Genomic DNA, 16,069 nt, shown 5'->3' with positions numbered 1-16,069 from the left:
TTGTTTAACATATAGCAATAGAAGATCCTGTCTACTTATCTGTATTTAATAATTACTAAAGTATCAATAAATTTCTAATCAGCATAAAATAACTGACTGATAACTGAATTAATGTACTCATTCGTTCAAGAAATATTTAATGAGAGCTTACATCGTGCCAGCCAAAGTCTAGGTGCTGGAGATACTAATGTAAATGTGTGAATGGTATACATTAGGCTTTGTGATAAAACAAAAAATATCTCAACGAATATGATCTCCATTATTATCTTTGTAGATCTCTGAGAGAAAGGATTACAAGCTCAAAGAGATGAGTTGTAGTCTTCTTTATTTATTATCTACAATATGATAAACTATGTATTATAATGAATTATTATATGACGTGTTCTATGTAGTACAATATGTCGGGCTGGTGCAAAAGTATTGTGGTTTAAAATGTTAAAAACAATTGCAAAAACCGCAATTACTTTTGCACCAACCTAATATAATACATGCAATTACATATAGATTATAATGTATTGATTATATCATGAACTCTTACCGGAAAAGAATAATGTCTACTACCCAGTGCTTATACACAGATGTTAGGTAAACATCTGATGAAAAACTGTGTAAATAGTTGTAATACTTCAGAAGATGCAGCAAAATGACTGGGATTCCCTAATCATAACAAAACTAAGATCGGTTCCAACAGAAATATGTCTGCAGCACATACATATCATGACTTTCTGGAAAAACAGTTTTAGCTTTAATGGTGAGTTGTAGAAGTTAAAATATAAAAGACAAGGGTGAATACTACTGTTTTACTAGACTGTAGTGGGGAAAAAAATTCTAACTCCAGATTTCTTCAGACTCAATTCCTGCTGGAATTTCCATCCTGCAGGCCTGCCCTACAAATCTTGGACTTGCCCACCAAACAATGCATGAGCCAATTCCTTTTTTTTTCAAAAAATCAACTTCTCTCTCTCTCTCTCTCTCTCTCTAGATTCTGTGCTTATTTCTGCACTTCTGGTCAACAGAAGTCATGGGAGGTGGGGGAAAGATGGAAGGAGAGAAAGAGAGAGAGAGACTGACACATTTCACCCAGTTTCAAATCCCTCATGTACGATAATCCAGTTACCTCCTCAAGTATGTTATGATAATTAATTTAACAACTGCTCTGAAAGTACAACATAGCTACATGGACCTGAATTAATTACAATTACTCAAGGGAAATATGTAAGAAGAAACTGAGGCAATATAGTACAAGACTTGTTTAGTAATATAAAGAAAATGTGCTATGGGTTGAAAATACATACCATAAAATTACAGTACTAAATAAGACATCCACAGAAACATAGGAATATCCTAATAATTGAATAACCATAAAATACTGATGTTATGATTACAATTAGTTTGCTGATTCTATCAAGTAAATAGTAAAACCTCAAATGCATATGATATGAAATATATCAAGTTGGTACATACTTGTGACAAAAAATTTTTTTGTGAAAGTACAGCTATCGAAGGCAGCAATTTTCTCCTGCAAGACTACGACGAGGATCCTAAAATTAGAGGGGAAAATGTGAATGTGAAATTCTATAAATTGAGTAAGCTTAATCACCTAGATTTAAACAAGTATACATTGATAGGAAGGCAATTTAAAAAATCAAATTATTTCTCATACTATTTAGGCTAGAAACATCTGCTCCATAAAATATAAAAATATAACCACAAAATCCTTAATAACCAAGATAGACATGATTAGAGGAAGAAAAGTGACAGGAGAACAAACAACACCCAGAATTTTTTTCTTCCAAACAAATTTTATCTTCACTCACTATAAATCAAACAAATCTATTTTCGTTAAGAATAGATGAGATCAATAAACTGGCTATTTACTAAAAAGTGTTTTTCCACTTCTGGCTCAACATCATGGAATTAAACATAAAATTGATTTATGTAACTTGTCACTGAATTTTCCAACATAAAGGCAAAAAAAGAAAACAAAGAAAACTCAGACGATTACTCAGTGTAAATTAGTCGTTTCTGATTGACTCAATATATTAAAATTTATTCAGACTATGTATGAACTGTATTTCTCCCAGAACCCAAGATTTATAAATAATTAGGAAAATAATTTAGTTATTAAAATTTTTTAAAACCAAAATTCCTAAACTACATCCCAAATGAAATTGTTTTATAAACTACATTTTCGAGTACTGGCTCCTGGCAGGACATTAATATAAATAGCCAGAGTTTGATGTGTTTTTTTTTTAATCAAATAAAAAAATATAATTATTGTTAAATATTTAACATAGTGTATTTTTCAAAATTTGGAGGAGGTAAATCTGAGTAATATATGTTTCATGATGAAGGTGCGAATGTTGTATTTAACATGCATGTTTTATTAATTCTTAACACAGCTGACAACACATAATAAATTATTCTGTCATGGCACTTAACATAAGAAACCACCCAATCATCATACCCAGGTTGAAAGGCCTAGAGAATACAGAATGAGAAGATGACAAATGCAAATAAGGGAAAATGCAGAAAAGACAAATCAGAGATGAAAACATTTTCATATAATCCAGTATCCCCTCCCCAAAACTTAGTAACACACAAAATTAAACACTGGAAGGTTTAATTTATTATGAATATTGGTAAATTCAAAAGACTAATTATGCCACACATACAGATACAAAATTAACTAGGGAAAGATCTGGCAAATCAGATATGACATTTTATAGAGCAAAATCTAAGCAGAATCCTGAAATCCACATAATAGCTTTTCCTCTAACCTTTATCATATTTGAACTTACACAATTTCTAATTGAAAAAACAATTTTAAAAAAATTACATAATGTAGCCAAATCAAGAGATTTTGTTGTTGTTGGAACATATCTTCATATAGTTTTTCTTTCAAAAAGAAAAACACAAATAAAATATGAATCTTGTTACATCAACCAAATATCCAAGAATTTCATTTCCATTTTTCAGTGATGACATTTCATATTCATAAATCACTCTCCTATTTGCTTCTACTCCCCCTCACAACTTTCATAAACATTAATTACTTATGATGAGCACACTGAAAAGTAAACTGTCTTAATTTTCGAGGCAATTTATATTGATTAAAATATTGAATACATTCATTATTTCATGGCCAAAATTTTTAAAAATATATTTCTTATAAGAACAATCAATCCTAACTGTATTTGCATGTGCATCATCCAGAAACATAGTACTTGGAGTTGATAAAAAAATAATTTTGCCCTTAATAATAGTCTTTGCAACCTTTTTTTTTTAATAGTGTAAGATACTTTTTTAAAAATTTAACTTCATTTTTTTCCTGTTTTCTAGTATATTTATATATTTATAATATAAGTAAATTGTGATCTAAAAATCGTATTTGTACTTCTCTCCCTTTTCCAATGTGTTCAAGTTTCTCTTTGGCTAAAAAAATTCGGAATCCACTTTGTGACAGCAGAAAGAACACTTAAAAAGAGCTATCACTACAGTTTTCCAGGGTAAATATACTATCTGCTGGACCCATTCATTCAATAATGTTGACTGAATAATTTGATGTGTCATTGGATAACTACATTATCCCAGCAATAAGTATTTCTACTATTTCCTATAATTTTGAGCTTGCTATTATTTGATGTATAAATATGCATAATAATTAGACCTTCATTATAAATTGCAATCTATCACTGAACAGCTTTTCCCTGTCTTGTTTCATGCTTCAATATTTGAATTCAAACACTTTTATCTTTAGTACCAAAGCCCAGGTGTTCTTTAGTTTGTATTAATCAGGTATGTCTACCCTTCCTATCATTACGTTCAACCTTTCTGAGTCACTATGTGAAATATCCTTTTAAAATCTAAACTGAGTCTCTTATTATAAATTATGTATTGACATAGCATAAAATATTTCATTTTCCATGTCTCTGTGTATTTGCTTTCTGATGCAATGGAGGACTTGGAATTTGCATCCAGACCTTGATCAAGACATTTACCATCGAGGGCTTCAGTTTGCTCAAATGTAAAAGTAAAGTAAAACGTGAAAGTGTTAATTAATACAAGATTCTTAAGGTCCCTTTCTCCTTTAATGCTCTGTAGTTATACAAATTAATTCTTCATTATCACTAGGTCAGTAGAAGTTCAATCCAGATCTGAAAATATTCCTAGATTTTAATGAAAGAAAATCGGTCTAGTCTCTGTGTGATAGATAGCTCAATTGTAAAGTCTTAAGGAACAAGGGGGAAATTTTTGCAGTTCAGAAATATGCTTTGTCTTGATAAATGCTAAAAGGGAAATTACATTTTACATCATAAACCAGTATATACATACAAGAACACATATTATATATATTAAAAAGTTATGAGATACATATAAAATCATTCCTCATAACCTTTTTACGTTTGCTCAGATGCTTTCTATTCTTTTCCATTTCATTTTTAAAATGCTGGTTATGACACACTAACCTTAATTCACAATTCACTAATGGGTCAAGACTGGAAGTTGGAAAAAATTCATTAAGAACTCTTAAGAGCTAACTCCATTTGGCATAATTCAGAAGGTGTTTTTGCAACTTTTTTTTTTAAATAAACCCAAGATAGTCGATTACATTGGTAGAGCTCTACATGCCCAGGAGGTATGTTATCATGTACAAAAAACACATGAAAAGATGCTTACCGTTTGTTGCAATGGAGATCATAGATAGGTGTTTTAAACTGAATGGACTTGACCATCTCCCCAGTACGAAGTGAATACAGATCCACACAACAGTAAGGTGGGCTAGTGCTAAAAAAAAAAAAAAAAAAAAAAAAAGACAAATGCCATTATTTTTCAAAAGGTGTGAAAGACAGTAAGCTCTACATTTTCTTATTAACATAATCTTAAAGCCCCTTAGTAATATAAGCAAATTGACTTGAACTATAAAAAAAAAATCATAATATTTCCAATCAACTCATTTCAGGGAAGCAAATATAGGGTAAGAAAAAGCAGTGAAACTCACTCAGTAAATTACTATAGAAAAGAAAAATCATGAGATTATCTCAATAAAAGCAGAAAAGTATTTGATAAAATTAAAAAATTATTCATTAATCCGATAATGAATAACAACCTTAAAACTAGCAAACAAAAACTAGCAATCACATAAAATAGCAAAATACTGAAAGATTTCATCCTAAAATTAGCAACTAGGCAAGAATACTCATTATCTCCACTTCTATTCAATATAGTTTGGAAGGTCCTGTACATAAGGCACAAAAAAAAAATGACTATTACTACAAGGAAGAAATAAAGCTGTCATTATTTGCTGATAACTTGATTGTTTAAGTATAATACAAATCTGTAAGTAGAAATATATACACAGATGACTCCATGATAAAGACAAACCATTAGAAATGATACATGAATACACCAAGATCACTAGATACAATAGCAACTGTATTTTTATAAATTAAGGACAAACAATTATAAAGTAAAATTTAAAACAGTATCATATGTTGAATATATGAATATATTGAATACCTTGGAATAATTGCAAGGGAACGATTGCAACATATTTACACAAAAAAAGAAAAAAAAAACAAGACCAAAATAAATGGAAGTATATATCACAGGCTGACAAACTTTCTAAACTAATCAAGTTCAGCCCTAATCCAAAATCTACCAGGAATGAGACCTCATTCTAAAATGTATATGAAGATGCATTCCACATAACACTTATACGACAAAGGTATAGTGATTAAGACACCATGTTCTTGACACCAGGACAGATGAACACATTCATATTTCTATCTTAAGAAATTAGGAAAAGAAGAGCACGTAAAACCCAATGAAAATAGAATTTGTAAATTCTATCAATCATTTAAAAAAAAAAAGTTTATGCATCCTATACTAACTCTTTCTGAAAGTAAAAAAGGAGTCGCTTCCCAACTGATTTTATGAGGCGACTAACACCTAAAACAAAACAAATGCTTCACAAGAAACTACAGATATATATCTCTATGTCTCATGAATATACATAAAATCCCTCAACAAAATATTAACAAGTCAAATTCAGCAATACAAAACCAGATGAGGTTTATCCCAGGAATGGAAGGTGGTTGAATAGAAGAGAAAGTCTTCACTCTAATGAAAGGTATCTACAGAAAATCCCCACAGATGTAAGAACAAACACTTTCCCCAAATGATTATGAACAAGGTAAAACTGTCTGCTCTTATTATCCTACTTGACAATGACAAGCTAATTTTAAAATCTTTAAGATGTGCAAAACATGATTGGGAAAACTTTATATGTATGGAACTTATTAGCTACAATGATTAAGGTAGCATGAGCTATCACCTCACACCTGTTAGAATGTCTATTATCAAAAAAAAAAAACAAGAAATGGTATGTGTTAGCCAGGATGTGAATAAAAGAACATTTGTGCACTGTTGGTGAGAATGTAAATTGGTGCAGCCACTATGGAAAACAGTATGGAGTCTCAAAATATTTGTAAATTGTTATTCATAATAACAAAAACAGTTAAATGTCAATCAATAGTAAAATGGATAAATATATGGTGATATATTGATGCAACAGAATATTACTCAGCAATTTAAAAGAACAGATTATCCATACAGCAATATATAAAACCATTATGAAGTGAAATAAAGGCCAGACATAAAAGTTTACATACTGTATGAGTCCCTTTCAAAGAAAAGATACAAAGGAAAAGTTGTAACAAGAAGCCTATCAGTGGTCGCCAGGGGTCAGGGAAGGAGGGAAACTATAGAGTGCCAAGTGGCATGAAAAATTTTTTGGGGTGGTTGAAATGGTGTTGTCTCTTGATTATGTTGGGTACTTTACAACTGTATACAACAGGCAAAACTGGAGGGAGGTCGTGGGGGGAGGGATCTAGCAAAACCTCAACTTCAATCTCCAAAATTGACACAAGGCAACAATTCTTTTCTTAATATTCCTAACTAATTAAAACAGTCCTCTGCTGAGAAGCAATGAGTTAATAATGAATGAAATCTAACATTTTGCCAGGACAGCTGGGAAGGAAAAAACAGCTTGTCACCTTCAATTAGCAGCTCATTATAGCTACTGGTACACTAGTAACTTGAATTCTGATCATTTCACTGGCATCCATACAATGTCACCACTGAGATTCTTCCTGCAGAAAGCCTTCAATAGAAGTAGACAAAACAAATGCTATGAAAGCTCAATTTAGAATTGACCCAACAAGACTTGACAGAACTAAAAACTCTATTTATATGTGGGGGGAAAAAAACCTCTTCTTCAATGCCTGATAGAAAAAGATTATTCTTTAAAAAGTTTTCAGAAAGTCACATATTCATAAAGGAGTCATGCTATTTGCCAATAACATAGCTGTATATATGCCTGACATACCCTTTTGTTCTCTATTTTCTCTCTTTTTAAAAGTCTTGACCATTTCCCTGGGACACAGCAAGACAATCTTAATTTTCCTCATGGGTAGGCTGATGAGAAAGCTCTCCATCAAATCAGCAGTATGCATGCCCCATAAGAGAAAGGACGCGTATTATACTAAAATATACAGACATGAACGAGCTTTTACTTTGTACTCTAGTGTACACTAAACAGTGCCATAAGAAAATAAGACAACTGAAATTATACATCAGAGGAGTAGAATGAAATAAGAATGAAGAAAAATTAGAACAGCTTATGATCAACACTATAAATCAACTAAACTTAACCAATTTGTAGAAGACTCCATCCAACAAAAGCAGAATATACTTTCCTCTGAAGTGCACATGGAACATTCTACAGGATATACTATCTGTCAACTACAAAACAAGTCTCAATACATTTAAAAACAATGAAAACAATCTTTCTAACCAACATGGGATGAAATTATAAAGCAAAAAAAAACAGAAGAAAAATTGGAAATTTACAAGTAAGTGGAATTAAACAATAACCTCTTAAACGATCACCAGGTCAAAAACATGTGGAATAATCAACTCATAAACAATTGACACTACATTAAAGAACTAAAAGGGGAAAACCATACAATTATCTCAACTGATACAGGAAAAGCATTTGCCAAAATTCAGTATCCTTTCATGATAAAAACACACAGAAAACTAGCAATAGAAGGGAATTTCCAAATATGATAAAGGGCATTTATGAAACACCCACAACTAACATTATACTCAATGGCAAAAGACTGACTGTTTTCCCCCTGAGATCAGGAACTACAGAAGGATGCCCACTTGCAACACTGCTGTTCAACATTGTATTGAAAGATCTAGCCAAAGCAATTGGATAAGAAAAAGAAATGAAAAGCTTCTAAATTGGAAAAGAAGTAAAACTCTCTCTATTCAAAGACAACATGATACTATATAAAAAAAATTCCTAAGAATCCACAAAAAAGTGCTAAACTGATAAATTCAAGAAATTTATAGGATGTAAGATCAACATGTAATAACCAGCAATTATCAATCCAAAAGAGAAATTAAGAAACCAATTCCATTTATGATAGTAATGCAATCTCTATCAAAATTCCAATAGCCTTTTTTTGCAGCAGTGAAAAGCCAACCAAAAAGCAAATGGAACTGCCAAGAACCCCAAACAGGCAAACAATATTTAAAAGGAACAATAATTTTAATAAAGCATTGCACTCACATTTCTCAATTTCAAAATTTGCAACAAAGCTACATTAATCAAAACACTATGATACTGACATATACACAAATAAATCAACAGAATAGAATTCAGAGTCCAGAAACAAATCTACATATCTATGATCAATTAATTCTTGAAAAAGGTACCTACTCTATTAAATGAGAAAAGAATAGTACATTTCAAGAAATGGTTCTGGGAAATCTGGATGTCCATATACAACAGAATGAAGCTGGATTCCTATCTTATATCCTATATAAATATTAACTCAAAATATTTCTAAAGACTTAAATATAAGAGCCAAAACTATAAAAATCTTAGAAAAAAATATAAGGGTAAATCTTCATGATCTTGGATTTGGCAATACCCTTAGATCTGACACCAAAAGCACAAATAACTAAAGAAAAAGTAGACAAATTGAATTACATCAATATTTAAAACTTTTGTACATCAAAGGGCATTGTCAAAAAAGGGAAAAGACAACCTAAACAATACAAGAAAATATTTTCAAATCAAATATCAGATCCAGAATATATTGAGAACTCTTACTATTCAACAAGACAAAGAACCCAATTAAAAGAAAAATGGGCAATGGATTTGAATAAACATTTTCCCAAAGAATATGTAAAAATGACCAACAAGCACATGAAAAGATGCTCAACATCATTAGTCATTAGAGAAATGCAAATCAAAACCACAATCAAACACACTTCACACGCACTAGGCTGATCATAATAAAACAACTAAAAAAGATCCAGTGTCGGCAAGGATGTAGAGAAAGTACAAGCCTCGTCCATTGCTGGTGAGAATGTAAATGGTGTAGCCACTGTAGAAAACAGGTTAGTGGAGGCTCAAAAAGCTAATCAGAATTACCATATGGCCAAGTAATTCCACTCCTAGGTGCATACCCACAACAAATAAAAACATCAAATATATGGTGATGGAAGGAGAACTGACTCTGGGTGGTGAACACACAATGGGATTTCTAGATGATATAATACAGAATGGTACACCTGAAATCTATGTAACTTTACTAACAATTGTCACCCCAATAAACTTTAATTATAAAAAAATAATAAAAAATAAATAAAAACATATGTCTACACATAAACATATACATAAACATTCATATCAGCATTATTTAATAACCACAAAGTGGAAACAACCCATATGTCCTTCAACTAATGAATGCATAACAAGTTGTAGTACACACATACAGTGTAATATTGTTTGGCCTTAAAAAGGAATGAAATTGCAACTATACGTCATTCTGGAAAAGGCTTATGTATGGAGACAGTAAAAAGATCAGTGAGTGCAATTCAATATTTAGTTTCCATTCTTTCATACAATTTGTACTCTTACCCATTTACCATTAGTGACTTTTTAACTCCTGGTCCTCTATCTACCTAGTTCTATTCCATCCCCATCTTCAGACATCTAAATCTCAACAAATTTTCAGATTGACTACAATGATATCCTCCCAGCTTAAAGTACTTTCTTCTACCTTTGAAGTCTCACGATATTTTACCCATCAGCTCAATTAAAGGATCTACCAGCCATGATCGATTTAATAAGAAATGTCCCAGTTACTATTCCATGATAGGCTGGCAGTCTTAAAAGGCCATGGTCTTCAGTACACAGGTCCTCCCCCTAGTTAGACTAGAGGAAATATCAGATGCAATTTACATATTGGCATAAAGTATAAAATTGTACTCATAGAAAGACACACCATGGCACTTTCAAAAAAATAAAAACTACAAGGTGTGATCAAACAATATGGTGAATGTTTAACTTAAAAAATGTATAACAGTAAAAGACACATTGCCATTAATTCCCCTCAAAATACGCCCCCTCACTTCAAACACACTTATTCCATCATTCTTGCCACTTTCTGAAGCAGTTCTGAAAGTCCTCTTTCGTGAATGTCTTTAGTTGTGCTGTTATGGCTGCTTCAATGTCCTGAAACTGATTCAAAACATTTTCCTTTTACGGTCATTTGGCTTTGGGGAAGAGTCCGAAGTCGCATGGTGCCAGATCTGGTGAATAAGGTGGATGAGGACACACCATAATGTTTTTATTTGACAGAAAATGGCACAGCAGGAGCGATGTGTCACATGGAGCGTTGTCATGATGGAGGATTATTTACGGCACACTTTAAAATACACCTTATCTCAACCGTAGCTCACACTCAACTGACTGCACCAAACAAGTTGAAAGTTGTCACACACTGTTACTCAGGTTTGACACGCGGCTTCCTGTATTGAAGATCCCTGCCTTTCTGTTGGATGGCACTTGGCAGCAGCACTCACCATATTTGTTGATCACAATGGAAAGGCTGTAATAAATTTTAATTTAAACATTCACCATATTTTTTTAATCACACCTCGCTATTCAAATATCAGATTATAGGTGATGATGGTATATCCTAATACTTTATATATTACATATCTAAAATGATTAAATAAATAAGAGCAATAAAACTGTAGAGTAGTATGGAAGCAAACAATGAACAAAAACCAGAGTCAAAAATTAGGTTTTATCCTCAGAATGACAGAACTATTGCCTTTTACCTTTCCATTAATTTATTCATTTGATAAATTTAGAGTTTTTTCTGTGCTGTGCACTCTGAACCAAACAGGCCAAACTCTTTCCCTCGTTGAGCTTATTCTAGTAGATGAAGACAAACAGAAACAGATAAATAACTGAAATAAATCAAATGATAGGAATTGATGAATAATATAAGAAATACACAGTAGGGAAAAATGATAAGTGCCAGGGATGAAAGGATATGTAGCACTGCCCAGAGAGTCATATGAGGATTAGCGAGAGAATCAGAGGTGACTGACAGAAAACTGTAAACAGTGCACAATCTGCCATGATGGTCACAGGTATATAATTGCAGTGTGACTATGAGTGTAGGGATAAGAACAAGAGAACACTAAAGTGGAGGAGTCACAGAGGATCAAATTCCAGAGTGTGTGGAATATTGGGAATAGAGGGAAAGGGAAAGGGCTTGGAACTAAACAGAAAGTTGAGAAAATTTGTTTTAACACACTTTCTACTTTCTATTGTCATGTAGGCTGGCAGTATAGTATCTTGGCCCCAGAAGTTCACACCAGAGTAATAGGAGCCCATACCACAACATAAACGATACATATGAAGTAGTATCCTTATTTGATCAATGATTACAAGTTTCCTAATGAACTTACCAAATGCAACATGGTTTCCACTACCAAAAACCTGAAATTCCCTTGCAATCAAAATATCTCCTGTTTTAAAAGGTGATTATCCAAAGATCTGTGATTAAAAAGTGGTTAAGATACACCTCTCGCTCACATCTGTTAATGAGTCGCATGGATCAGAGAATTAGTTCCAAAGTCGAAAAGCATACATTGAAAAATTGAAAAGTCATTGGCAGTGCTTTACGTTTTATAATTATTTTTAAATAAAGATATACTGAAGTAAACATACGTAGAGAAGAAACGTACACACCTAAGATAAATGCCATGGTGAATTGTCATGATTGTCATAAGGTAGATAGAAAAATACATTTCCAGTACCTCAGAAATGCTCCTCATCCCCCCTTCAATTCACTAGGCCCCATCCTCCCTAAGGTCATCACTAGAGACTTCCAGGAGGCCTGTTTAAGTAAGCAGTCATGTGGGGGAAGCCCCGTAACAAGAACTGCAGATGGTCTACAGCACATAGCCCGCAGTACACAAAAGTTCTCAATCCTAAATCTGCAGAGAAATGAACCTGAGTGAGTTTAGAAGAGGATTCTCCTCAGTCAAGCCTGCAGATCAAAAACCCAAAGAGGCTGACCCCTTGACAGCAGCCTTGTAAAACCCCAAGCTAAGGACCCAGTTAAACAATGCCTGGACTACCCATAGAAACTATGAGATAATAAATGTCAGTTGTCCTAAGTCTGCTCTAATTTGTTAAACAGAAATAGATAACCAATGCATAGCTTCTCCTTCATTTGCACACAATGTTCTTTAGATTCAGTACAAAGACCACCAGGATTTTTTTAATGGAAATATAAGTTTGTCCCTCTGCCATTGTAGTAGTGCAAAATAACATCAAGTTGCCTTTTCACTTACTATATTTGAAAGTTAAATTCCAGCACTGTAACTAAAGTTATGATTTACTGTTTGCCATTTTAATCAATTAATTTCTTTCCATAAAGTTGTGTATGGACAATTATGCTAAGCTAATACAATTTTAAATAATTTTTTTTTAATTTTACCGATATGAACTATTCGGAAACAAATCAGAATTAGCTTCTATTCCTCAGATTCTTCTATAACACAATAACATTGTTGGTATCCTAACTTTTATTACGACAATAGAGACAGTTTACAAAATATTAAAACCAAAAAACTGAGCATTAAACAGGTTAAATCAAAGATGTTATTTTAAGTTTTATAAGTTATATCACTAATTTGTTCTTAATGAATAGAGGTTATACAGTTAAAAGGTTTGGCCAAATGTATATAACCATATTACTTCAGGATTATTTTATACACAAATAATACTCTACACATTATAAACATGGGGAAATATTCTGGCAGTCTGTTTCAGATCCAACAATTACTACTTCAGTAGAGTCAACAATACAGTGAGGTCTAGCCAAATGAACCACTAAAAGGGGCATGAATTAGAGTAAGAATTCATTCAGTAAGATTTTTAGGTATAAACAGTTGAGTATTACTATTGAATTATACCATTCCATGGAAGAATTAATAATCCCATTATGGAGAAAAAAAGGTTTTTAGCATCTAGAGAATGAGAAATGACCTAGATATCTTGGGCCTTTTGTAAACACTTAGTATGATGTTGAGTACGTTAGCTTTTTTTTTTTTAATAATGCATGAAGGAATGGTGACGGACCTTACATTTTATCTTTGAAATTTAAACACCACCTAAAAATGGTATATTAGACAGATGCAACACTTTCTTTTATGCTTTATGGGGGGAAAAAAGAGTTACAAACAATACAACATTAAACTAAACTCCTAAACTCAAATTTAAAATCCCTATCAAAATATTAAAATTTTTACTCTGTGTCTACGTTTAATTTTTAAAACAATATTTTTTTCTTTACATTAAGGTATTTTATTAGAATCATAGCCATTTCTTATCCTGGACAATGTTTTCAAAATAATTTTTTTTTCTAATGCAATACAATCAGCATCACGTTAAAGCAATGTGAAATATGGCTTTTATGAATTGAAAATTCTAAATATTAATACCATTTTCCTTTACAAAGACTTTATTATTATTCATGATATTAACAGATTGAACCAAAATTAGGAAAAGCGGAACAAAGTATTTGAGAAAGTGACATTTTCCAAGAATGTGCATGTATAAATGAAACACAAAATAGCAAAGACATTTTAAATCTACCACAAATTGCAAGAAGCATGGAACACTTATTTTTAAATGGGAAAAACCTGCACAACCTTCAACATGTGTTACTGAATCTAATCCTTTAAATATAAGAGGAAAATTTTTGATAGAATTACATTATTGGTATTCTTATTCAGATCCTAAAGAACAAAAGCCAGTTCATTGTGTTTTTTTATTAAGTAATTAAAAAGAAAGCAAAGAAAATGGAAACTTAACCATATTAAAAGCTATATTTGTGATTAACATAGTTAATAATAACATTTTTTTCTGCAAAGTTCTCAATAAACAGTAGGTAATTAAACCTTCCAACACTCCCACAAGTTGAGAGAGTGGTAGTAGTGAAACTTTGCATGCGGAGGTAACCCGGCAGGAAAAAGTAAGTAACATCACCACATAAAAATAGGAGGTAATGTTAGAATTGGGGTTAGAATTACATGTTCTTTAATAGCTATCCTCATCTGACCTACGAGTACTACATAAGAGGTAGCCAAAAACATACATTAATTTTTAAAAATAAGCTTGTATTATTTGCAATAGAATGTAAAGATGAGTTAGAAATATTCTACCTTTCAGGAGATTTCAACATAACTAGCTGTTTTTTTATAAAAGGATTGAATATAAAGTTATAATACAAGGAAATATGTTTAATATACCACAATAAGAAAACAAAGACAATGAAAATTCAAATCATGGAAGATATGTTACAGGAAACAAGACAAGTCTTCAATTTATATATTCATAATACTATTTTCCACTATGCCTACAATCTTTGTCCACAAAAAACATTCATAAATACAGCACTTAAAATTTTACTGGGAAAATTTTTCAAAAAATTGTGTGTAGCAGAGATCAGCAAACTATCTCTCAATCCAAGCCCCACTGCTAGTCTCATTGGAACACAGCCACAGTCATTTCTTTATTTACTATGGCGAAGTTGAGCAGTTGCCACAGGAACCATATGATCCACTAAGCTTAAAACATTTCCTATATGGCAAACAAAACTTCACTCACTCCCGATCTATAGTGTTTTTATTTCTGGTGTAATTGGGCTGCTTTATACAGTCTTTCTCCAAAGTCTTATAGTATTTGCTTCAGTTGTGGGGGAATATGAGGTGAGCCTGATTTCCAGAAATACAGGAACTCTACAGTGATATATCTTGGGATTAACCATTCTGACTTATGACATTTCTTGTATTGCATAATATTTTCCCTCTCTTATTTGGGAACTACGCAGATGCTCTAATTTTCTTCCCACTTGGCTCAATTTCTCATGTTTTTTTCAGTTTTGTATCTATTCTCCCTTCTGTATCTTCCAACTTATTCAATTCTGCAATGTATTTGTGGGGTTTTTTCCCATCTATTTCTTCCCATAGGTATATATCTCATACTATCTCAACCCGTCTTCCCTCAGTTCTTGTATTTGTTTCGTGCTCTTCCTTCATAGAGAAAATTAGTTTATTAAATTATTTAAAAATCAACTGCTCCATAGCAACAGTATTCTACTGATTTTTTTTCACTTACCAATAACTTTTCCTGAGCTAGGTTTTCCATTTTTCCATTTTATATAAGTTTTCAAAAATAAAGTTATTCATAAGATTGCTTATGATCCTCTAATGACCATAAGATCTGTAGTAATGCCTCTTCATTCATTCTTGATATTGGTAATTTGTTTCTTTTGCTTTTCTTGACCAGTCTCACTAAAGGGTTATCACTTTTATTGTGTTTTCAAAGAACTAGCTTTTGGCTTAACTGATTTTATGTTTTCTTTTATTGATTTCCCTTATTATTTTCTTCCTTTTACTTATCTTAGGTGAAAAGTTTAGACCTTTCATCTTTTCTAATGTGAGCACTTAATGTTATAGCTATCCCTCTGTTCCTGCTTCATTACATCCCAAATTTTTGATATGCTGGGGTTTTTTTTTAAATCATTCCGTTTAAATTCTGTTCTATTTCTCATGATTCTGCTTGATCCATAGTTTAATTTCCAAACATTGTACAAATTTTACAGAGATATTTGCT

General features: G+C 32.0%; 1 protein-coding gene across 12 annotated transcripts in view; it reads right to left on the bottom strand.

The window, feature by feature from the left end:
* The window catches only part of BCAS3 (BCAS3 microtubule associated cell migration factor), a 514,510-nt gene that overhangs the window by 395,432 nt on the left and 103,009 nt on the right, over positions 1-16,069 (bottom strand). For all 12 annotated transcript variants that reach the window (XM_033091257.1, XM_033091254.1, XM_033091253.1 and 9 more), the window contains exons 8-9: positions 4,681-4,788; positions 1,465-1,541 (exon numbers count right to left, since the gene is read on the bottom strand). In XM_033091257.1, the coding sequence (XP_032947148.1) occupies positions 1,465-1,541; positions 4,681-4,788 (185 nt within the window). The remainder of the gene's footprint in view (positions 1-1,464; positions 1,542-4,680; positions 4,789-16,069) is intronic.

This window comes from Rhinolophus ferrumequinum, chromosome 21 (genome assembly GCF_004115265.2).
Source record: "Rhinolophus ferrumequinum isolate MPI-CBG mRhiFer1 chromosome 21, mRhiFer1_v1.p, whole genome shotgun sequence".
Classification (NCBI taxonomy): Eukaryota; Metazoa; Chordata; class Mammalia; order Chiroptera; family Rhinolophidae; genus Rhinolophus; species Rhinolophus ferrumequinum.
Note: the sequence above shows the minus strand (reverse complement) of the source record. Positions and strands in the feature narration are given on the sequence as shown.